Source organism: Anolis carolinensis, unplaced genomic scaffold, assembly GCF_035594765.1.
Source record: "Anolis carolinensis isolate JA03-04 unplaced genomic scaffold, rAnoCar3.1.pri scaffold_15, whole genome shotgun sequence".
NCBI lineage: Eukaryota > Metazoa > Chordata > Lepidosauria > Squamata > Dactyloidae > Anolis > Anolis carolinensis.
In genome coordinates this window covers 717,579-742,866 of record NW_026943826.1, presented here as the reverse complement: position 1 = coordinate 742,866, position 25,288 = coordinate 717,579, and the positions used below count along the sequence as shown (strand labels likewise).

General features: G+C 43.6%; 1 protein-coding gene across 10 annotated transcripts in view; it reads right to left on the bottom strand.

Moving 5' to 3' along the window:
- Positions 1-25,288, bottom strand: part of eif4g3 (eukaryotic translation initiation factor 4 gamma 3) — a 66,737-nt gene that overhangs the window by 19,072 nt on the left and 22,377 nt on the right. For 4 of the 10 annotated variants that reach the window (XM_062965732.1, XM_062965734.1, XM_062965739.1 and 1 more), the window contains 18 exons: positions 23,528-23,623; positions 21,598-21,630; positions 17,341-17,361; positions 16,822-17,001; positions 16,622-16,736; positions 16,392-16,504; positions 13,832-13,954; positions 12,974-13,115; positions 12,083-12,880; positions 9,771-9,859; positions 9,443-9,683; positions 9,221-9,354; positions 7,590-7,709; positions 5,383-5,493; positions 5,109-5,279; positions 2,092-2,289; positions 345-491; positions 13-249 (listed from right to left, as the gene is read on the bottom strand). In XM_062965732.1, coding sequence (XP_062821802.1) covers positions 13-249; positions 345-491; positions 2,092-2,289; positions 5,109-5,279; positions 5,383-5,493; positions 7,590-7,709; positions 9,221-9,354; positions 9,443-9,683; positions 9,771-9,859; positions 12,083-12,880; positions 12,974-13,115; positions 13,832-13,954; positions 16,392-16,504; positions 16,622-16,736; positions 16,822-17,001; positions 17,341-17,361; positions 21,598-21,630; positions 23,528-23,623 — 3,069 coding nt within the window. The remainder of the gene's footprint in view (positions 1-12; positions 250-344; positions 492-2,091; positions 2,290-5,108; positions 5,280-5,382; positions 5,494-7,589; positions 7,710-9,220; positions 9,355-9,442; positions 9,684-9,770; positions 9,860-12,082; positions 12,881-12,973; positions 13,116-13,831; positions 13,955-16,391; positions 16,505-16,621; positions 16,737-16,821; positions 17,002-17,340; positions 17,362-21,597; positions 21,631-23,527; positions 23,624-25,288) is intronic. The other 6 variants (XM_062965738.1, XM_062965740.1, XM_062965733.1 and 3 more) reach the window with 5 other exon arrangements.

Below are 25,288 nucleotides of genomic sequence, written 5' to 3'. Positions count from 1 at the left end.
CTCCCTGCTCACTTTGGCCTTCTCGAAGTCCAGGTCCTTCCCGATGGTGGTCAGGAGGCGGCAGAGACACTCCAGGGACTCCTCGTCGTGGTTCTTCAGGAGCTTGACCACGCAGTCGTGCATGATGGCCTCCGTCAGCATCTTCAGCTTGAAGAGCTCCCCGATGAACTTGATGTTCCCGATGGAGCGCCGCCGGGCCTTGTCCTTGGCGTCTTCCAGCTCGTCGTGGAGCCGGGTCCGCTCCTCCGGCTGCGGGGAAAAGGCCGGACCGGGCGGTGAGGAAGGGCCCGCCGGAGCTCCCCTTCCCTTCCCTGCCCAGCGAGGGGCCCCCACAGAGGACTCACCGCGGTGGCCGCTTCCAGCTCCTTCTGCTTCTTCTCAAAAACGTCGTCGTCAGCTTTATCCTTCTCAAACTCCTTCTGGCAGCGGTTCAGGAGCAACTTCCGGAAGTTGACGGTGCTCCCGGGCTTATCCGCCATGGGCACTTTCAGCTGACCCAAACCAAAAGGCAGCAGGAGAAGGAAGGTGAGCATGACAACTCCTCCCCCCACCCAGGACTATGCCATTCTGGGCCAGAAAGACACCATTCCACTATGTCTCCTGTGTCCATATAACAATATAATAATATATAATACTAATATTGTGCTATACTAATAATATAATATATTATACTAGCTGTGCCCGGCCACGCATTGCTGTGGCAAAGTATGGTGGTCTGGGAAATAAAATTATGAGGAATTGGTGGTAGTTAAGGTAAAGGTTTTCTCCTAACATTAAGTCCAGTTGGGTCCAATTGCACAATGAAGTGGATTATATGGCAGTGTGGAGTCAAGGTAATCCAGTTCAAAGCAGATAATATAAGATTATAAATGGGTTATATAGCTGTGTGGAAGGGCCTTGAGTCTACACTGCCATATAATCCAGTTCAAATTAGATAATCTGTATTTTATAGGTAGTGTGGAAGAGGCCTAAGTGAGGTCTAACTCTGCCTGTCCCCTGGGCTGAGTGGGTTGCTACGAGACCAAGTGGGCGGAGCTTAGCCTTCTAACTGGCAGCAATTGGATAAAAACGATTCTTCATCTCCCTCTAATTAGGACTTTATTTTTCTTTTCTATTTGTTGTATGAACGTAGAGGCATGGATGAGGGATTGTGCTGCCAATTTTAGTGTTTCTGGGATGTGTAGTTTTGTTGTTTTGTCCTAGGCCGAAATTTCATTACCCTTTTATATATATAGATATACATATAATATTAATAATAATATGTAATACAATATAATAATACACTACTATAATTGTATACTATATATTACATGCAATATTACTAATAATATTGAAGTATAGTGGTATAGTACAATATAGTAATATAGTAAGGTAAAGGTTTCCCCTGACGTTAAGTCCAGTCGTGTCTGACTCTGGGGGTTGGAGCTCATCTCCATTTTTAAGCTGAAGAGCCGGCGTTGTCTGTAGACTCCTCCAAGGTCATGTGGCCGGCATGACTGCAGGGAGCGCCATTACCTTCCTGCCGGAGCAGTACCTATTCACCTACTCTCATTTGCATGTTTTTGAACTTCTGGGTTGGCAGAAGCTGGGGCTAACAGCGGGTGCTCACTCCGCTCCCTGGGTTTGAGCCTGGGACCTTTCGGTCTGCAAATTCAGCAGCTCAGTGCTTTAACGCACTGCGCCACCACCAGTATACTATAACTGTATACTATATATTACATGCAATATTACTAATAATATTGAAGTATAGTGGTATAGTACAATATAGTAATCTATAATGCTAATATTGTGCTATGCTAATAACATAATACCTTGTATGTACATATAACTTGTAAGCCACCCTGAGTCTCCTTTAGGGTGAGAAGGGCAGGGTGAATCAATGCAGCAAATAAATAAATAAATAAATAAATAAATAAAATGCCTTGCATGCTCGATTCGCCCTAAGGCTTGAGCTCCCTCTTAAAAAGAACACTTCCCATACTGGCATTTCACACCTCCTTCCTTCCTTCCACCACAGGGACTACAGACCAAGGCCTTGCCCCACTAACAGTCAGCCATCCCGTCACCTCAGTGGCTGCCGTGGAGCCTTACCGTGACAAGGCATCTGCACATGTTGGCGTAGGCCACGGAGAAGCTGGGCTCGTCAATGGCCTTCTCAAACACCAGGTCGATGACCCCCTTCAGCCGCTCCTCCGTGTCCACCGTCAGGTCCGTCACCTGCTTCATCAGCTGGTTGAACATCTGGGGCGTCAGCTTGTTAAGGATGCTGCGGACCTTCCGGAACAGCTCCTGAAGCAAAGAAAGGGCCAGAGGAGGGATGAACCCCACAGGACGAGCGAGGAGGGCCTTCCAAAACAAACAAGATCCAGAGAGCAGAAGTGGGAAGGCGCAAGGCAGAGTCCAGCCCGACAGTAGCATCAACAAATATCAACAAAATATCAAAAGCAACAAATAGGAATCAAACAGAAAACTCACAGCCACAAGAGGTAGTAGGTTGTCTGGTATCTTTGTTTTCCATAGCTATTCCCCCAACATGGTTATCTCCCAAGTGTGTGGGAATAAAAATGTTGGAAATCGCAACCTCCCAAGCCTTTTCACTATTTGTTAACTAGCTGTGCCCGGCCACGCGTTGCTGTGGCAAAGTGGTGGTGGTATTGGTTAAACGTTGTTGTGGAATTTTTATTTGACGTTATTTGTATTTTTTTAATTAATTTTATTGTAACTTATCTTTTTTATTTATTATATTTTATTATTTTGTTGTATTGTTTTTAGTTATTTTGTTATAGTATTTTATTGTATTAATTTTTAAGTGTTTTTTATTATTTTTTTATTGTATTATTTGTATTTATTTTATTTTTTATTCTTTTATTAACACTGGGCTGAGTGGGTTGCTAGGAGACCAAGTGGACAGAGCTTAGCCTTCTAAGTGGCAGCAATTGGATAAAAACAATTATTTCTCTCCCTCTAATTAGGACTTTATTTTTCTTTGCTTTTTGTTGTATCAACCTAGAGGCGTGGATGATGGGTTGTGTTGTCAAATTTCGAGGTTGGGGGGCTTGTAGTTTTGTTGTTTTGTGGGTCGCCGTGATGCCATCATTCTTTTATATATATAGATGTATATACTTGCTAACCATTATTCTGTGTATGTTGATTTGCAGTTTGACTGGACCTCTGTGATGTGGGAGGGGTTATAGACATGTCATTGTACTGAACAAGTTCAGACTCAGGACTCCATTTTGTATTCTGTCCGTTTTCCACCTCAGTGGAGGTAGATGTGTATCTGCTATCCCCTCAGTGGAGGTGGATGCACGGTGCTGTTTGGACTTCAGTAGAGAAGTATGACTTATGGACTTCAGTGGGTACAACTATACCTAAAGACTATGAACTATTGATTAAGAATCATATCCTGTGTACTCAACACACATCCTATCTATAAAACACATCCAATCTATAACTGAACTTTAATAAGAAAGGTGCCTGTATGGTGAATTAATACAAGATGTTTGTGAGTAAACAAGATATATTATTTTTCAAAGAAAGGTTTGTTTTTTGAATCTCCGAGTGCATATTGTAAACTCAGAGGTTTCAAGGGAGTGTATATCTTTTGGACAACTGCAACTGCAATTTCAACTTCAAATAAACAACCATCCTCTGCTAACCAAATATATTTTTGCAGTGGCATGTCTTTGTCCTTGGCAGTTCTTCAGTTTAACAGCTGAGCTACCTGTGTGCCATTACTTGAATGCTTGTGAATATCACTTGTTCAAAGGGCTGACTTCTAACAAGGCCGTGTTCTTCTTGACTAGTGGTTTTCAAAAGGTGGTTTCCACATCATAATAATAATAATAATAATAATAATAATAATAATAATAATAATAATAATAAAACTTTATTTATATACCGCCCTATCTCCCGGATGGAGAGACATTACATAACAACATAATACACATTATTAAACAAAGTAAAATAATACAATTATAACAATAAATCACACTTACATGACCAGATCAAGGGGATGGGAACCATAAAACCAATATATTAAAATGTAGTGCCACCAGACTGATTCCATAACATGTAGTTTTCATTTGAAAATAAAAAAACTCTGGTTTTGCCCTAATAGCTTCTGTTTTATTTTTTAATTACCGTACAATTAATGATCATGATCATGGTGATTCACATTTGCCAAACGGATGTGACATCATTTTTCCTTTTCAATAAAGTTATGATTGCCATTTATTTCCAAAGAGATATCTGCCCAGAGACAGGGTGCAATTAATTCCTGCACCCAGTCTCTGGTCTCTCTAACTAATGAACTCAGTTAGTGTTGACATGGATTGGATTAAGGCTCTTGCACAAGGTCTAATGGATGATTGGCATATATATTCGGCGTTGCACTGTGTTAAATCTTTTATATATTGTATTTTATATATTGTGTATGTAGTGTATATTATCATTTATTGTATTGTTCAATGTGTTTTGATTTGTTGTTCTATTTATATTCTGTTATATTGTATTGTGCTGGGCATGGCCCCATGTAAGCCACCCCGAGTCCCCGTTGGGGAGATGGTGGCGGGGTATAAATAAAGATGATGATGATGATGATGATGATTATTATTATTATTATTATTATTATTTTATGACACAGCAAACAAGATAGATATGCTGGATTTCATATCACAAAATCATAAGTCGAACACGTCCCAAGTGTCTATGACCGTGTGATGTATTTTCGGATGATGCACGCAGATCCCAGTCGGGTGGCCTTTTGCAGTTGGCAGATCGTAATTTTGTCAATGTCTATTGTTTCCAAATGCCGACTGAGATCTTTTGGCACGGCACCCAATGTGCCCATCACCACCAGGACCACCTGTACTGGTTTCTGCCAGAGTCGTTGAATTATTATTATTATTTACTATGTTATTTAACTATTTTAACTGTTTCGTTATTTTATTGTATTATGATATACTGGTAGTGATCCTGCCAGTTGTGTAAGCCGCCCTGAGTCCCCTCGGGGAGAAGGGCGGGGTAGAAATATCGGAAATAAATAAATAAAATAAATAAATTCCAAATCTATTTCCCCGAGTGCACCCCAAGGGCTCTGCCCTCACCTTGGTCTTGATGTTCTCGGGGTCCTCGGCTTGGGTCTCCCGCTTCAGGCTGGGCTTCCAGGCGTTCTCCGCCTTCTTGAGGTGGACGTCCTCCTTGACGCAGACCGTGATGATTTTCCTGGGCTCCCGCCTCTGGCCCGGCTGGGACCGCCTCGGCCCAACGTTCAGCAGCTGAGAGAGAGAGAGAGGAGGCAGGAAGACAGCGGGGCCCTTAAACATGAGACGGACTGGGAGCGGGAGAGGCTGGGAAGAGGGCCGGGGCAGGAGGGCTCACCCCGATCTGGAGGTTCCTCAGCTGGGGGTGCGGGGAGACCAGCAGCGGGCAGGTCGGGGGGCTGCAGCGAGCGAGCGAGGGCAGGCCGGGCGGGGGCTGCACTTTGCTGGCCTGCGGGAAGGAGGAAAACACGTGGTATGAGGCAACGACAGGGCGGGACATTCCCTGCAGGACGAGGCAAAGGATCTCTAGGACCGGGCTGTGGCGCAGGCTGGAAAGCAAGCCAGCTGCAACAAATCAACAAATCACTCTGACCAAGAGGTCATGAGTTCGAGGCCTGCGTCTTGTCTCGGTCTCTGTTCTATGTCATGGCATTGAATGTTTGCCTTTATGTGTGCAATGTGATCTGCCCCGAGCCCCCTTCGGGGTGAGAAAGAAGGGCGGAATATAAATGCTGTAAATAAATGAATAAATAAATAAATCTCCCCCAGAAATGGGAACCAGAAGGACCCTTCTGTCCTCACCTATCATAGAATCAGAGAATAGTAGAGTTGGAAGAGACCTCCTGGGCCCTCCAGTCCAACCCCGTTCTGCCAAGAAGCAGGAAACCGCATTCAAAGCACCCCCGACAGATGGCCATCCAGCCTCTGCTTAAAAGGCTCCACCACAGTCCGGGGCAGAGAGAGAGTTCCACTGCCGAACAGCTCTCACAGTGAGGAAGTTCTTAATAATAATAATAATAATAATAATAATAATAATAATAATAATAATAATAATAGTAGGTTTAATAAGTTTATTTATATCCCGCCTTCATCTCCCCCGAAGGGGACTCGGGGCGGCTCACAGCAAAATCAGATACAAAACAATTATAAAATAAAATATGAAACATCAAAGAACAATAATAAAAACCAATAATAATATATACAAGTTCTTCCTGATGTTCAGGTGGAATCTCCTTTCCTGTAGTGTGAAAGGGTTCCTGGTCTTCCAATTCTAAACTGAAATGTACTTTAAAAACTCTAAAATCAGGACAGTGAATAAAGAGCAACATTCCAAAGACAGGGGAATTCCAGACAAGAAACAATCAGGGCCAGCTAATAATAATAATAATAATAATAATAACTTTATTTATACCCCGCCACCATCTCCCCGTGGGGACTCGGGGCGGCTTACATGGGGCAGAGGCCCAAACAACACAAGGACAAAATATAAGCAACATAATACAATCACAATATAAAACAGACAAAACAGTAATGCAATATATCAATTAAAACAACAATACAGGATAAAAAATTACATTAAAAACACATAAAAGGCAAGACCGTAATAAATACAGGATAGATTATTAAAAACCCTCTGGGGCTGATAATAACACCTCCCAACAAAGGATTCCCCCAGGCAGTGAAGCTGCAAGGATATTCAATGCTAATCAAGCTGGCCAATTGCAACATTAACACTTGTCTCCAACAGACAAGAGTTCTTTCTCCCACCCTGGACCTTCCACAGATACCCTGTTTCCCCTAAAATAAGACATCCCCAGAAAATAAGACCTAGCAGAGGTTTTGCTGAATTACTAAATATAAGGCCTCCCCCGAAAGTAAGACCTAGCAAAGTTTTTGTTTGGAAGCATGTCCAATGAACACAACACCAGAGCATGCAGGATCGGTAAATGTACATACCATAGATTGTTGTATATAGAAATAATGGTAGTAACAAAAATGTTTTGATAGGATTCACAGTTTGTCTGGTTATGCTGGTTTGTAATGACAATTACTGTACAGTATATAATAAATGTTCACATTTTTTGTTCAACAATAAATGTGAATTCTTCTTCATGGAAAAATAAGACATCCCCTGAAAATAAGACCTAGCGCATCTTTGGGAGCAAAAATTAATATAAGACACTGTCTTATTTTCGGGGAAACACGGTATATAAACCTCAGTTCTGAGAAGAATGCTCAGAACAGCCCTTCCCCATTGGCCTTCTTGCCAAGCCTGGAGTCAATCATAAAGTCCTCTGAGGACTGGGAGAAACGGCCACTTATCCAAGAGTTTCCTCCTTTGCAAAGGAGGCAACTCAAAGGCAAAAGCAAGGCAAGCGAGCCCAACTGCCAGCCTGCTGGGAGACATAAGGGAGGAAGAGGAGGAAAGGCCACAGGGAGCAAATGGCAGCAGGAGAGGAATAAAGCAGGGCCGGGCCGCTTGCTGGCTGCTCCCTGACTGTGCTTTATTCAATTCTGGTGGGTTTAGGAGAAAGTCACACTCACGGCTGCTGCTCGCCCGCCTGGGAGCTGCCTTCCGAAATCGGCAAAGGCCGGGGTGAAGTCCGGGCCCCTCGCCAGGATCCGAGGGTCCAACGTGCGGAGAGGCAGCTTGGGCTGATTGATCTGCAGAGAAAGGCAACACTAAGGCGAGCCCCGGTGGTGTTGGAAATAACAACCTCCCAAGGCTTTCATTATTTATTTGTTAATGTATACATTTTCTAACCTATAATAATAATAATAATAATAATAATAACTTTATTTTTATACCCCGCCCCATCTCCTCGAAGGGACTCGGGGCGGCTTACATGGGGCCTAGCCCGATAAAACAAATCAATATCAGTCACACGACTATAAAACAATTATACCAGTAAAACATCAATAGCAATAAAACAATCGTTAAAATCGGCAAGAAGCATAGAAAAAACATACAATATTAAAAAGGAGACTAATTCATAAAATCCAGAACAGAATGTGCCGGTAGAAATGGACAATAAAGTGCAAAATAGCATTGGCAACATCTCAGAAATGGGGGCTATTATAAAATGGGCAGATGGATCAGTCCAACATCAAATTAGGTGTCAAAAGCCTTTTGGAAGAGCCAGGTTTTTAAGCTCCTATGAAAGGAGAGGAGGGTAGGGGCCTGCCTGTTCTCTCTAGGAAGAGAGTTCCAAAGCCGGGGGGCCACGATGGAATATATGTCGATTTGCCAGGTTGACTGTATCTCTTTGGCTTGGGAGGGGTTATAGACATGTGATTGGACTGAACATGTTCAGACTCAGAACTCCATTTTGTATTCATTGTCTGATATCAACCTCAGTGGAGGTGGGCGTGTATCTGCTATCAACCTCAGTGGAGGTGGATGCATGTTGCTGTTTGGAGAAGTATGAGTTATGAACTTCAGTGAGTACAACTCTGCGTTATTAAGAATGATACCCTGTGTACTCAACATAGAGAGAGATCTTCATCCTATCTAGAACTGAACTTTAATGAGAAATGTGCCTGTATGATGAATTAATACAAGATGTTTGTGAGTAAACAAGATATAGTTATTTGTCAAATAAGACTTTGGTTTTTTAAATCTCCGATTGCATATTTTAAACTAAGAGGTTTCAAGGGAGTGTATAGCTCTTGGACAACTGCAAGTGCAATTTCAACTTCAAAGAAACAACCATCCTCTAGTAACAAATATATTTTTGTAGTGGCATGTCTTTGTCCTTGGCAGTTCTTCAGTCTAACAACTGAGTTCCCTGTGTGCCATTACACGAACGCTTCTGAATTACCTCACAACCTCTGAGGATGCCTGTCATAGATGTGGGCGAAATGTTAGGAGATAATACTCCTGAAACATGGCCATACAGCTCGGAAAACACACAACAACCCTGCTTATGAGTATCACTTGTTCAAAGGGTTGACTTGTAACAAGGCCATGCTTTTCTTGTCTAGTGGTTTTCCATGGAGATTCACATTTGCCAAATGGATGTGACATCGTATTTTCCTTTTCAATAAGATCATGATTGCCGTTTATTTCCAAAGGGATATGTGCCCAGAGACTGAGTGCAGCTATTTCCAATAGGTAGTCCAATCCCCTTAATCCCCTCACCCCCACCCCCACCCATTTCCCCTTCTCTCTTCACCTTGTCGAGGACCACGTCGCTGATCGGGGGCAGCCCTTCCGGCTTCTGGACGCAGGCCGGCATGAACTGGAAGTCCAGCAGGAACTCCCGGCCGTACTGCTTCTTCCCGTCGGGGTTGAGGGGCTTCCACTGCTCTGTAAGAACGGAAGGAGGACACTTTATCAGGCTCCACCTGCTCAGCTGGACAATCGTCCTGCCCTTCTGGCCGGAGCTGGGCTTTACCTGACTTGCTCTGCCCGGCAGGGGCCTCGCCGGACCCCTCTGTGCCGCCCGAACTCCCCTCGCCCCCCTCGCCCTCAGAGACGCTCTCGGCTCCGTTCCGGATGGGCTCCGCTTCCTGCTCGCCGTTCTCCTCCACGGCCTTCGCTACTTTAAGGTCGGAGGCAGAGTCTCTCCTGGGGCTGGGCGCCTCGGGTTCAGATTCAAGTATTCTCTCTCCCGGAAGCTCCTCCTCGACTTGAGGCTGGAAGGCAAGCAGGGCCAGGTCAACACCTCCGTGGCCAAATCCACCGGCCGCCTCCCTGCTGCCTTTGTGCCTCCTCCTCCTCACCTCGGGCTCGGCCTCCCGCTCCTCCTCGGCGGCCTGGCCTAGATCTTTTGGTTTCTGCCACGTCTTTGGTGCAGGGACAGCGGTCTGGGCTGCAAACGCAAGTTCAAGCAGATTTTATTTATTTTATTTATTTCCACCATTTCTATGCCGCCCTTCTCACCCGAAGGGACTCAGGGCGGCTCGCAATCTGGCAAATTCAATGCCGGAATACAGTACAAAAATAAAACAGAGCAATTAAAACAATCAGTTTAAAACAATCCAATAAATACATTTAAAACAATATAATAAAATACTTAATCCATTCGTCCACATAAACGTTGCACGTAAACCTTAGTCCGGACCGAGTTAAAGCCATCACTTGCCAAACCAAAGTAAACCATAATACAGTAGAGTCTCACTAATCCAAGCCTCGCTTATCCAAGCCTCTGGATTATCCAAGCCATTTTTGTAGTCAATATTTTCAATATACAGTAGAGTCTCACTTATCCAACACTCGCTTATCCAACATTCTGGATTATCCAACGCATTTTTGTAGTCAATGTTTTCAATACATCGTGATATTTTGGTGCTAAATTCGTAAATACAGTAATTACTACATAGCATTACTGCGTATTGAACTACTTTTTCTGTCAAATTTGTTGTATAACATGATGTTTTGGTGCTTAATTTGTAAAATCATAACCTAATTTGATGTTTAATAGGCTTTTCCTTAATCCCTTCTTATTATCCAAGATATTCGCTTATCCAAGCTTCTGCCGGCCCGTTTAGCTTGGATAAGTGAGACTCTACTGTAATAATAAATAATTATAAACTTTATTTTTATATCCCGCCCCATCTCCCCGTAGGGACTCGGGGCGGCTCAGAACAGGGACAAGCCCGAACAACAACAACATATTTAACATAAACTTAAAACATTCCAACAATACACAAAATAAAATAATGGACAAATACATTAAAATCCAAACAGATAAAATCAGAGTAATTAAAAGCAACCCAGTGGGGACAGGTTTTATAAAGTGCTGTATCATGGAAATAAGTAGCAGTGATAAAGTGCCATATGCTTTCAAAACAGAAAGAAGTATTCTAATAACAGCTCTTTTGGGCCTTATAAAAAGAACAACACATCATAACACATTGAACAATACAATAAATAATAATAATATACATTACAACACAAAATCAGAGGAACAACAAAAACAAGGGTGGGCCACATGAACACTAAGTTAAAACTTGGGGTGAGAAAGAAATAAGAATAAATACCACAAAGAACAGGGTCATAAAAAAGTGGTGCATAAAAAGAGGAAGGTTGCTAACAAAAACGATGGAAATCATGATCATGAATCGACTATCAAATCTCCTAACAGACCGTCAAAACAAAGCTAGACAAGAAACAGATTGGACCCCCATGTTAAGATATATGAAACAAGAAAAAAATGAAGATATCAATTTGATTTTACAAAAGGGCAAATACTGATCTCTTGTGAATGCTCTGAGCTTATATATGTTTTCCAAAGTGGGGAAACGGCAACCAATGATACCGAAATAACGTTAATAAAGAAAATATATATAAAAAAAATATTAGAATGGTCGACAGAAACAGAACCAGTTAAAGACTGCATGATCAAATGGGCGGCAAATATAGAACATACAATTACAGTAAATTAGAAGAATGGGAAAAAAATATGGAACCAAAATCTGAAATTCACTTACTCTTATGGTTTGAAAAAAAATGGTATAAAATTATGTATCAATGGTATATAGCACCACAAAAATTAGCAAAATGTTACTCAAATGTACAAGGTAAGTGTTGGAGATGCGAAGATCATGTAAGAACTTTTTTCCACATGTGGTGGGGACTTGTAAAATTGTTGTAAATTAGTAAAATTAGCCTCCCGCATAAAGCATACCTAAATTTCCCTACTTGACAGATGCAACTGTCTTTCGGGGCTGCATAGGTCAACAGCAAGCCGGGCTATTTAATGGTCGGGGGCTTAACCCGACCCGGGCTTTGAACTCGGTCAGTAGTGATTTATTGCAGCTGGTTACTAGCCAGCTGCGCCACAGTCCTATATGTATATAATGTGATCCGCCCTGAGTCCCCTTCGGGGTGAGAAAGAAGGGCAGAATATCAATACTGTAGATAAATAAATAAATAAATTTCTCTTTTGTTTGTTTTTTTGTCCTTTCCTACCCCAGCCCTCCTCCCCATAACATTTTATGATGTTGGAAAACTCTTTTCTCATGAATAAAAATGATTTCCAAGAAAAAACGACTAAAAAGCTGTCACTGTGTATGACGAGCCGCCCACTCACCCGCTTCGAGGCCCTTCTCTGGGTCCAGGCCCTGGGGCTGCTCCTCCTCCTCCTCCTCCTGCTCTTTCTCCTCTGGCCGGCCGTCCACCTCCGCGGCTGCCGCCTCCTCCTCCTCCTCCTCCGCTTCCGGGAGGCTCTCCTGGGTCTCTGGGCTACAGGTAGTTCTTGGGGGGCCCTCCTCTCCGCCCAGAGGCCCCTCCGCAGGGGCCCGGGGTGGGAGCTGGGGCGGCAGGGGCGGAGCGGGGGGCGGACTGGCCGCGGGTGGCGGAGGGGGCGACGGAGCGGCGGCAGAGGCCACCCCTTCGGCGGTGGAGGGCTCGGGCCCTTCCGGCTCCACGGCCGCCTCCTCTCGCTGGTCCGTGTCCGTGACAGCGGCCCCTTCGCTTACTCCATTGAGTTCGTTCACTGGATTAATACTAGCAGTCACTGGGAGGTCGCAGGGGGCGATGGGTATATCCTCGGTGGCCTCGTTTGTTGGGGGGCAAGTGGGCACCACCTCCAAGCAAGAAGGGGCCACGGGCAGCGAGGGGACCTCCTCCTGCATAGAGTCCAGTTCGCTCCCATCCTGGGCCACATCCTCCTCTTCTTCGTCCTCCCCCTTCTCTGTAGCTGTCGACTCGGGCGGCACAGGGGCCGCGGAGGGCAAGGCTGGGCGAGGAGGCTCAGGCGGTGTCTCCACGGAGGCGGCAGGGGGGGTCTCCTCGGGGCCCGTGGGGTCCTTCCTCTCTCCGCTCGGCTCCGGCCTGAGGGCAGCAGGGGAAGGCGGCTTTAATACTGGCTCTGCTTTCGGCTTCTCTTCTGAGGAAAAGGAAAAGCGTTAGAAGGGGGGCTCCAAAGCCACTCCAGACTCCCCCCCTTTGTCCCTCCCAATCACTCTCCACAGTGACCCACCTGGCTTCAAGTCACTAGTTGCTGAAATGGGGCTGCTGCTGCCACTGGGGGCCACGGGGAGCACGTTCTCGGCAGCCCCATAGGCCGTGGCAGGGCTGTGTTCGGGGGCCTGGCTGGGCAGATGCTGCTGCTGCTGCTGCTGCTGCGATGTGAATGAAGGACAAAAGAGGGTGATGACCAGTGTGCAAACGCAAAAGGTGACCACACAGAAAACACAAGGAACGAAGGGTCAGAGGCAGATTTGCTATGCTTTAATTATGTTCAACAATGAAAGTACATCTTGCACAGGGGCTTAATGTCTTTACACTAATGCCCAGAGCATGGGAAATAAATAAGATGAACTGGAACTCCTAGCACAACTAAACAGTTACGATGTAGGGAAGGGAAAGCCCCAAACCTCTTCCTTGAGAAAAAGAGGAGGAGAAAGGAAAGACCAAAAAGCACATGGGGAAGGAGGCAGGGGGAGAAAGGCCATTACTATTAAGAACCAGGATAATAAATAATAATAAAACTTTATTTATACCCTTTCACCATCTCCCCGTGGGGACTCGGGGCGGCTCACATGGGGCAGAGGCCCCAACAACATACAAAACATAGGCAACATAATACAAATCACACTATAAAAAGATCCAGTAACAGGATGGCAGAGATCCACCCACCCACCCGCTTCCCAGGAGAAGACTGCCATTGTATTGATTTATTTACTGTATTTATACCCCGCCCGTCTCAACCCTGAAGGGGACTCAAGGCGGCTTTACAAATAGGCAGCTCTTTGATGACTTAAAACAATGTACAATTAAAAAAACATATTAAAATGTAGTCCGGGCCATTCCGTTTTGGGGGCCCGGCAGGCGCTACCTGGGGCGGGGTGGGAGTGGACGAGGGCCGGACGGTGGGGGGCGTGGGGTTCCTGCTCCCACCGCCGGACATGATCTCCTCCGTGATGTCTCGGCCCCCTTGGTTGGGGTCCCGGATGCGGATCTGGAGAGGAACAAGCAAAGCCCATGGACCCCACATGCCACAGAAGGAGCCACGTGTTCTGTTCTGTTCTGCACTGACCAGGTGAGCCCCCCCCTTTCCCATGCCCCCCTCCCTTTCTCTCCTTGCTTTTTTCCTACTTTATTTTTTTTCTTCCCGTTTTTTTTTTATTTTAAAAAAATTACAGTTATATACCCATATACTATACATTTCCCCCTTTTATTTCCTTTCACCCCTGTGCTCCCCTTTCCCAGAGCCACCTCCTCTTCTAAAGTCCCAACAAAAGTTCAATTCTTCGTTTGGAGATAAATTCCCGTCTTCTTTTTCCAATGCGTTTTCTAAAAAAATTCTCCAAATACAGTAGAGTCTCGCTTATCCAACATAAAGGGGCCGGCAGAACATTGGATAAGCAAATATGTTGGATAATAAGCAGAGATTAAGGAAAAGCCTAATAAACATTAAATTAGGTTATGATTTTACAAATTAATTTACTATATAATGTTTATTTATTTTCACTCATTCAAATATACATACATTGCAGGTGTTTGTTGCATACAGTGCAATACTTTCATCTATTAGTCTTTCATGATCATTTCTTAGACAATATATTTACAATAAGGGGTCACAGGCTTCTATTTGTATAGTATATATAATAATATTATAATATCCAAAGCCTATTAAACATCAAAAGCCTATTAAACATCAGATTGGGTTATGATTTTACAAATTAAGCGCCAAAACATTATGTTATACAACAAAATTGACAGAAAAAGTAGTTCAATACACAGTAATGCTATGTAGTAATTACTGTATTTACGAATTTAGCACCAAAATATCATGATATATTGAAAACATTGACTACAAAAATACGTTGGATAATCCAGAACATTGGATAAGCGAGACTCTACTGTACTTCCAAAGTCATTTTCCCCCACAATCCCTTCTGTACTTTTAAGATTGATGTTAGCTTATCTTTCAATGCCATTTTCTATATTTCTTTATGCCGTTCATTAATTTGTATTTTCATTTCCCCTTTCCAATATTTTGCAATTAATAACCTAGCTGCTGTTAATAGCATGTTTATTCATTTTTCCCCTTTGTCCTTCCCATCCTTTCTTTTAATGAAAGTAATATTTCTACTGGGTTCCTTCTCATTGGTATATTCATAATATTTTCTACTTCCCTTATAACCAATTCCCAAAAATCTTTTACATATTTACAATCCCACCACACATGCATGTATGATTACAATTATTACAACATTTATATCCCGCCCTTCTCACCCGAGAGGGGACTCAGAGCGGCTTACAATAAACATACATAAAAATTATACAATACACTATAAATCAGATTAAAAATTATTAACTTACATCAACATTCATAAAAACATTCTAAAATACAAATGGGTGTGTTCAAGTTCAAAAGACTGGGTCTGTCAATTGAGTTCTGTAGGTTCCAATTTCCTGGCACCCTCTCCAACATTTCTCATTATTGTTCTTATTCATAATGTTTGACCTTCTTGGTGTTAAATACCACTTCCAAACTAACTTACGTGTTAGTTTGGAAGTGTGTTGTCGAAGGCTTTCATGGCCGGGATCACAGAGTTGTTGTATGTATTCCGGGCTGTGTGGCCATGTTCTAGAAGTATTCTCTCCTGACGTTTCGCCCATATCTACGGCAGGCATCCTCATGCCTCACAACCTCTGAGGATGCCTGCCATAGATGTTGGCGAAACGTGTAACAAAATATTTAGAAGATAATAAAAAAAGAAAATAATAAGAGAAAAGGAAAAAAGAATAACAATAATAATAATATACGATATAGAAAAAATAAAAAATAAAAAATAAAGAAAATAATAAGAGAAAAGGAAAAAAGAATAACAATAATAATAATATATGATATAGAAAAAATAAATAAAATAAAATAAAAAATAGAATAACAATAGAGATAAAGAAAGACAGGTCCATTAAAAACTAATAGTGGAAATAATAGAAGTAGAGAATGAGAGGGAACCCCCACCGGGAACGGAAGAAGGACAAGGAAAAAGAGCTTCAGAGAAAAGATGAAAAAAGAAAAGAAGAAGGAAAAGGAAATGAAATGAAGGAAATGAAACCTCCATGATGATGCTTGGAAGTCAAAAGTCACTCTTTTGTTTGTTTTTTTCCTTTTTTTCTTATTTTTTTATTCTATATATATACTTTCTTCTTTCTTCTTATCTACTGTCTCTCTTTTCTCTCTTCCAATTCAGATCTTGCTAATTTTGCTATCTTCTTATCCGTATTTTAATATGATAATGGAAAATTTCAATAAAGATTATTTTACAACAAGATGTGGGCGCTTCGCCCAGGAGCGAACATGGCCGTACAGCCCGGAATACATACAACAGCCCTAACTTACAACGATTTCTCTCCCCGCCTCCCCATTCCCTGGACCCTCTTACCGTCTTCTTTTCCCGCTTGGCCGGAGGAAGCGGCTGCTGCTGCTGCTGCTGCTGCGTAGGCACTATGATGGGGGGCGACTGGTACACCGGCTGACTGGGGTAGAAAGGGGCTCCTGCCACGGGAAAGGAGGGAAGGGGGAAGGTATGGGTCCCGACCGGCCCATTGGGACACGCCATTAAAGAGCCCAGAGTACAGGCACCCCAAGAGAGCCCTCGTGCCCCCTCCTCACCGTAGGCATTGGGGAACTCTCCGGGTCCCGGTCCTGGGTAAAAAGGGCCCGGCCCCGGCGGCTGAACGGGATACTGCTGTGGGGGTCCGACGTACGGGGGGCCGCTGTGGCGATACTGCGGAGAGAGGGCCCAAGAAGCTCAGGGGCGGAAAGAGCAAGGAAGGGACGTGGGTGTAGGAGCAGCCACGGGTGCGCCTTACCTGCGGGATGCAGTACTGGGGTCCCTGGGGCATGGGGTAGGGCATGGGGAGGTGGTTGACCATCATGATGTGCTGGTTCGTCTGGTAGACGGCGGCCGGGGTCTGCGCTCCGGGGCGGATGGAGGGGCTGCTGTTCTGGAGCGTCGCTCGGGGGGCCTGGATCTGGGGCCGCTGGAAAAACTGCAGGGAGGGAGGGAGGAAGCAAGCGAGGAGGGGGAGACCCGTCTTTTAAACCGTGAGAGGGACCCCCTCCTGAAGCAAAGCCCCCCGCTCCCCACAAGCAACAAGGAAGGAGCCAGAGCTGCTGTGGCGAGAGAGCCCTTATTCTCCAAGTGGGGAGACACAGGCTTGCATCACAATCCCCTGCACTTACAACCCCACCACCTTTCCTCCTAACTTGGCTTCTAACTATTTCTGCCCCCAGCCCTCTGATCTGGGGTGCTGGAGGGGCCTGCCTCCTTAAAGGCCCCACGGTCAAGAGACAGCCAGGCCATGCAGAACCAGTAGTGATAAAGTTACCTGGATGGGTCTGAATCCTCCCTTCAACAACGAAGCAAGAAAGCAGCAGGAAATAGAAAGAAAGCCGATGGAAGAGCTGGCAGGTCAACAAAGGGGAAGGGGTGGGGGAGGGGGAAGAGGGGGTCCGGCATGCCGCCCAGGCCCTGGTGCCTCTCTCTCTCGAGCCAGGAAGGGTGCCAATGGCTCTCTCCCTAGTGTTGGTTAACATATATACCACTATACTCAATAACCCCCTATTGCTTTAAATGAATAATTGCTACCTGAAATCACCCCACTTGATGATAAAACTTCCCATTATATTGTGAGGATCCCAAACAACACTCTATACTCGCGATAAGAATCAACCAAGAGCCAGCAGAGTAGCTCATGAACATATAAATTCATGGACACTGTGAGTATAGAAATAAGATACAGTAGAGTCTCACTTATCCAAGCTAAAAGGGCCGGCAGAAGCTTGGATAAGCGAATATCTTGGATAATAAGGAGGGATTAAGGAAAAGCCTATTAAACATCAAATTAGGTTGTGATTTTACAAATTAAGCACCAAAACTTCATGTTATACAACAAATTTGACAGAAAAAGTAGTTCAATACGCAGTAATGTTATGTTGTAATTACTGTATTTATGAATTTAGCACCAAAATATCACGATATATTAAAAACATTGACTACAAAAATGGCTTGGATTATCCAGAGGCTTGGATAAGCGAGGCTTGGATAAGTGAGACTCTACTGTATAACCTTCTTAATTGAAACCTAAAAACCTTAAATTGTGTTATAGCCACTGTTTGTTCCTTTTATTTAGACCCACCCTAGAAAAAAAGACATAAAAACACAACTAGGAAGAGGAACATAAAGGGTGTTCCTATGAATGTACTATTGTAAGTCTCTATGTTAAATTTATAATGACATGTATGTGGATATGTTATATGCGTCTGTTAATTCATTATAATTTTCCCAGATTAATTCACTTGAAGACCTAGTCGAAACCGGTCGTGATCTACTGTGATCTACTTGCTCTTCAGCTCAACTAACTGATTGAATAAGTGAAAAATTATATATAGAACAAACATTGTTGAGCTAGAGATTCATTTTTGATGTATGGATTATGTTTATTACAATTGTGAATTCTGAACATATTGTATTTCATTCTATATGAGTTTACTAGCTGTGCCCGGCCACGCGTTGCTGTGGCGAAGTATGGTGGTATGGGAAATAAAGTATCTTATATTATCTGCTTAGAACTGGATTATATGAGGCCCCTTCTACACAGCTGTATAAAATGCACACTGAAGTGGATTATATGGCAGTGTGGACTCAAGATAATCCAGGTCAAAGCAGATAATATAAGATTATAAATGGGTTATATAGCTGTGTGGAAGGGCCTTGAGTCTACACTGCCATATAATCCAGTTCAAATCAGATAATCTGTATTTTATAGGCAGTGTGGAAAAGGCCTAAGTGAGGCCTAACTCTGCCTGTCCCCTGGGCTGAGTGGGTTGCCAGGAGACCAGGTGGGCGGAGCCTAGCCTTTGAACTGGCAGCAATGGGATAAAAACAATTATTCCTCTCCCTCTAATTAGGACTTTATTTTTCTTTTCTTTTTGCTGTATGAACGTAGAGGCATGGATGAGGGGTTGGCCTGCCAAGTTTAGTGTTTCTGGGATGTGTACTTTTGTTGTTTTGTCCTAGGCCGAAATTTCATTACCCTTTGATATATATATAGATTGCATATACATGTAATATTAATAATAATATTATGATGTAATACAATGTAATAAAAATTATAATTATTTATTTATTTATTACAATATTTATGTGTCTGTTTTATTGTAAGCCGCCCTGAGTCCCCTGTTGGGTGAGAAGGGCGGGATATAAATATTGTAATAAATAAATAAATAAATAAATAAATCACTATTATAATTGTATATTTATATTACATGCAATATTACTAATAATATTGCAATATAGTTGTATAATATAATATATTGTATGTATATATACTTGTAAACCGCCCTGAGTCCCCTTCGGGGTGAGAAGGGCGGTATATAAATGTTGCAAATAAATAAATAAATAAATAAATAACTAACAAAAGCCCGGACCCCCAGGACCCACACGCTCTCTGCCTTTTCTGACACTTAGCACAACGAAAGGGCCAAAGCTGCTGGTTCCAGGCCTTAATATGAATGCCGTGCGCCTTAACAATATAAACCTCCCACAGTTATCTATAAATATTGACCTACTGCGTGCTTGTTTGTTATAGTTACTCTGCACCGCCCTGCCAGACAATGGCACTGAGGCCCAGGCGGAAGCAGGCACCGTGGAAGCATAAGAAGCAGATTAAAGACAATGCTCGGGCTGTGGCGCAGGCTGGAGAGCAGCTGGAGAGCATCTGCAATGAATCACTCTGACCAGGAGGTCATGAGTTCGAGGCCCGCTCGGAGCCTATGTTTGTTTGTCTTTGTTCTATGTTAAAAGGCACTGAATGTTTGCCTATATGTGTAATGTGATCCGCCCTGAGTCCCCTTCGGGGTGAGAAAGAAGGGCGGAATATACATACTGTAAATAATAAACAAATAAATAAATAAATAAATGCAAAAGGCACCTGTAATTTAAGAAAACAGGGCTAGATGAGCAGCAGCAAGTAAGGCTTCAGTCCCTTGGAAAGGAAGTTGCCCACTGACGCTCATCCTCTTCCTTCTACTCAGCATCATTTGCAACCCAAAGGGCAGGAGAGGACTAGAGACTGTCTTCTAGTACAGATACATCTAGTATAATTGATGCTTCTGTTCGATGTTTTATGTCTGATGTAACAGGTTGAGTTTTTAATTTAATTTTAGTTGTTAGGTCATAATTGGTTTTTATATGTTGGACTGTCAATTTTCGTAATTATGGGTGTATTGTTGTTGTGTTCAGGCACTGAATGTTTGTCTTTTATATCTGGAATCCGCCCTGAGTCCCTCTGGGGAGATAGATAGGGAAGAATATAAATAAAGTTTTATTTTTTTGTTATTATTCTATGTTGCCCAATGATTCACAGCTAGAGAAAAAAAGGGTGCTAACACTTCCCTCGTCTTTAAGGCTGGCCTCAAACATCCCTCGTCTTCCAAACAGTGCAGGCAACCAGCATTTCAAGAGAGTCAAGAATTCCAAAACACTTGCACTCAAGGAGCACTGCTTGGAAAGTGGATGAGACTTTCAGGTATTGCATTGTATCCCTGGAATAATGCCAATTTATTTATTTATTTATTTACTAGCTGTGCCTGGCCACGCGTTGTTGTGGCAAAGTGGTGGTGGTATTGGTTAAAAATTGTTGTGGAATTTTTATTTGACGTTATTTGCATTTTTTATTAATTTTATTGTAAGTTATATTTTTATTTATTATATTTTATTATTTTCTTGTATTATTTTTAGTTATTTTCTGTTATTATAGTATTTTATTGTATTAATTTTTTAGTGTTTTTAATTATTTTTATTGTATTATTTGTATTTATTTTATTATTTTTTCTTTTATTAGCACTGGGCTGAGTGGGTTGCTAGGAGACCAAGTGGGCGGAGCTTAGCAATTGGATAAAAACAATTATTGCTCTCCCTCTAAGTAAGACTTTATTTTTCTTTTCTTTTTGTTGTATCAACCTAGAGGCGTGGATGATGGGTTGTGTCGTCAAATTTCGAGGTTGGGGGGCCTGTAGTTTTGTTGTTTTGTGGGTCGCCGTGATGCCATCACTCTTTTATATATATATAGATTATTTACAGCATTTATATTCTGCCCTTCTCACCCCGAAGGGGACTCAGGGCGGATCACATTGCACACATAAAGGCAAACATTCAATGCCATGACATAGAACAGAGACCGAGACAAGACGCAGGCCTCGAACTCATGACCTCTTGGTCAGAGTGATTTGTTGATTTGTTGCAGCTGGTTTGCTTTCCAGCCTGCGCCACAGCCCGGTCCCAATCCTCTGGGAGTTCGGTTAAATTAGCTTTCTATGGTCGGATCTTGAAAGTGTGGGAGGAAGGAGAGAAACAGGTGCCAAAAGCTCAAGGGAAGGCCAGCAATTTTGTGTCTAACACAAAGGCTCGGGAGTCCAGTTAGTGGTGCATTAACCAGCGAAGAAGAGCACTAATAACCCCAAAAGCCAGAGCCTGGCAGCCTCGTGGGCCTGAGAGTCTTTCTAGCAGGGGTGATGGACGCATGAAGCCCCCCCCCCCCCCAAAAGGAATCATCAGAGGAGGCGGGAGGAGGAGGGTACCGTACCTGGTGATGGGCAGGTCGAGGCCCCGCGGCAAACTGATGAGGAGAAGCGGGAGGAACAAAAACACAAAAAGGAAAGGCACAGAGAGTCAGAAAACACCACCACAACGGAAGGCCAAAAACACGTCACACTGTGTGCAAAATAAATCCACAAAGGGATGATGAGGATGATGATAATAACAATAACAGTCATAGTAATAAGAGAGAGAAAGGAATGGAAAAACCAAGGACGCTATACAGTCAAAGCTTTGCTGCAGGACAGGGACAGACAGGGACCCAAAGGCCTGGCGGGGGGACTCCGCTGCCCTTCCGTGTCCAGGAGGCCCCAAAAAATACCAGGGAAAGGCCCGAAACCCTTCCCCCAGGCGTTGGTTCTATCTATATTGATGTACTAGCCTTAGCCTGCTCCCTCCTCCTTTCACAAAAGGGAAGAAGCAAGAAGGGACAACCAAGGAACGAACGATCCTTTGCGACCCTTTCCCGACATGTTCCAGCCTCTTATCAACACTCGTGCCTGCCTCCCAAAGTCCACTATGAAACACTTACGTAAGCTCCCTCCTCCTTCAGCTAAGACATTTAGTCTCGGAAGAGATGGCAAACTCTTCAAAAGGTGTGGGGAACTAGTGACCCTCTTTATGCCCTCAAAAGTCTTCTTGATGGGAAGAAACCATCCTATAGCTAAGCTGTACCATGAAGAATGAGTCCCTTTTGTTTTTTTTATTGGACACTTTTTCCCCATTTTTTCTCTCACTTTTTTTTTAAAAAAATATTTTTCTATTTCTATACTTAGTTTTTTATTTTTTTTCTCTCTTTTTTTCTTCTCTTTCTTTTCCTCTTCACCCACCTTTCCTATTACAGTAGAGTCTCACTTATCCAACACTCGCTTATCCAACGTTCTGGATTATCCAAGCCATTTTTGTAGTCAATGTTTTCAATACATCGTGATATTTTGGTGCTGAATTTGTAAATACAGTAATTACAATATAACATTACTGTGTATTGAACTACTTTTTCTGTCAAATTTGTTGTATAACATGATGTTTTGGTGCTTAATTTGTAAAATCATAACCTAATTTAATGTTTAATAGGCTTCTCCTTAATGCCTCCTTATTATCCAACATATTCGCTTATCCAACATTCTGCCGGCCCGTTTTTGTTGGATAAGTGAGACTCTACTGTACTTAGTTTTTTTATTATTTTTTTTCTTCTCTTTCTTTTCCTCTTCACCCACCTTTCCTATTATCACATTGTTCCCACACTTTCACTGTATATTTTTTTGTTTTCGTGTCAGGAGCAACCGGAGTTGCTTCTGGAGTGAGAGAATTGGCCGTCTGCAAGGACGTTGCCCAGGGGACATTGCCCGGATGTTTTGATGTTTTGACGTCCTTGTGGGAGAGGAGGCTTCTCTCATGTCCCCACATGGAGCTGGAGCTGATAGAGGGAGCTCATCCACGCTCTCCCCGGGTGGGATTCGAACCTGGCAGCCTTCAGGTCAGCAACCCAACCTTGAAGTCACAAGGCTTCTATCCCCTAGGCCACCGAAGGCTCCTTTCACTGTATATAAACTTGAAACTTTAAGAAAACTATAATAATAATAATAATAATAATAATAATAATAATAATAATAATAATAGAATGAGGTTCAGAGCTGATCCAGCAGTGGAGGAGAGGCCCACAGGCCAAAGGGTCTGTCTTTCGGCCTCTGCCTCGCTTTAGGAAGGAAGGCGCATGGTGGTGCTCGTCCCATGGCGACTGGCGTCTCACAGATGGATGGGTGGAGAGAGCCTTCCGCCAGCCCTTTCCTTCCCATTTCAGAGAGCAAAATGCAATGGCTTGACAGAGGGTGTGTAGGAAGGAGGAAGGTGAGCCACACAAAGCTCCATCCAAGGAAGGAGAAGGGCTCCTCCTCCTCCTCCTCCTCCTCCTCTCTTACCGGGGAGCGTGCTTGGGGCTGCGTGCTCATGGTCTGCGGGGGCTGCGGGTAGACCAGTGCGGTCGGCGCGGCGTTCTGTCCAGAAGGGTAAGGGGCCTGCCAGGAAAAGAGAAGGGCACCGTGGTTAGCACAGCGGGAAACAGCGGGACACTGGGCTCATCCCACCCGCTCTCCCAAGTGAGCTCAGCGGATGGGGCTGCTTCGGTTTGTGGGGCTGAGCCCTTCCAGAAAGCAAGGAGGAGCAACGTCTGAGAAGGAAGTACATTATGGAACTGCCCTTTCGGCTATTCCGGGCCAGAATGAGCATTGTAAACTCCAAAAACGTATCTTCCATGTCAGATTATCTGTGCCTTTGCCCGACCCACGCCCTCCGCCCTCTCGGCCACAACCACACTCTCTTCACATTGAGGAACCATTTGCCCCTGGACACTTTTCTGGAGCACAGAGCAACGCACACACGCACGCACGCACGCACGCACGCTGGCAATGCTGACAGACGCACGCACTTGAAGGGCGGCTTTGTGGCTTTGCGAAAGCTTCTCCTCTTCTGCTAAGCCAGGAAGCAAATGCCCTGGTCTCCTTCCCTCTTTGCACCATCCGTTGCTTCCTCCTCCCCAAAAACATCAAGGGAGGAAGATGCTCCATACAAGAGCATCCCAAGGAGCTGAGAGGAAAGGCTACCCCAAATACTCAAACGCAAATAATGCACAATATCTATAATAGTACAGAACAAAAATGTATGTGTACATACAGACTTCAAAACTCCCAAAAATTGTAATACAAATCAGGTTTCTACAACTCTATATTAGAGTACTTCTCTACAAATTATATTGCATATAACAAAATAGCTTTCAAGATATCATCAACAAAGGTCTGCCCATTTAATTTAATTAGAGAGTGTTCTGCCATGATTATTGATACCTTGCTGAGTACTTCTGCCACGAAGCTACAGAAGCCCTCTATTTCGGCCTAGAACTGTTTTATCTCCTTGTTTTTAACATGTGATGTCTGTATTGATTGTATGACTGCTTTTCATGTTTGATTTTACAATGTGTAATTTGTCACTGTTTTTATTATTGTTGTGAGCCGCCCCGAGTCCCCTCGGGGAGATGGGGCGGGATATAAGAATAATTTTATTATTATTATTATTATTATTATTATTATTATTATTATTATTATTATTAAGGTACAATTTCCATGTCATAATCTTAACAAAGTATATTATTAAAGGACATGAAGAGACAACCAAGTCCATATTATTCCTGGGGTTGCGTGGAATCTTGGGCCAATGTCAATTGAAGTAAAGATTTTCAGTCTCCAAAATAACACTTTCTATATTCAAAGGAATTCTTCGTTTGATTTGCAACGCCAAGAACTGGTACACAACAAGGTCTCCCGGGTTGTTCCCCTGTAATACAAACCTGATTTGTATTACAATTTTTGGGAGTTTTCAAGTGTGTATATACACATACATTTTTGTTCTGTACCCCAAATACCCCCCACACTAAGCTACAACCTCCCTGGGCAAAGGAGGGCAGGAGGGCCAGGTCTGGCCTCAAAGCAAGAGACCCTCTCCTCTTCCCCAAAGGGACAGGCAGCGAGTGGTCTCCAACACCACAGCTTTCTCTCTCTCTGGGCACAAACAGGGCACTTGGGGGGCCTGTTTGGGGGGCCCACAAACAGGGCATCCCCCCGCTCCGCCAAACAGGCCCGCAACGCCTCAACAAGGCCAGGCTCCCTGGGTAAAGAGGGTAATTATAT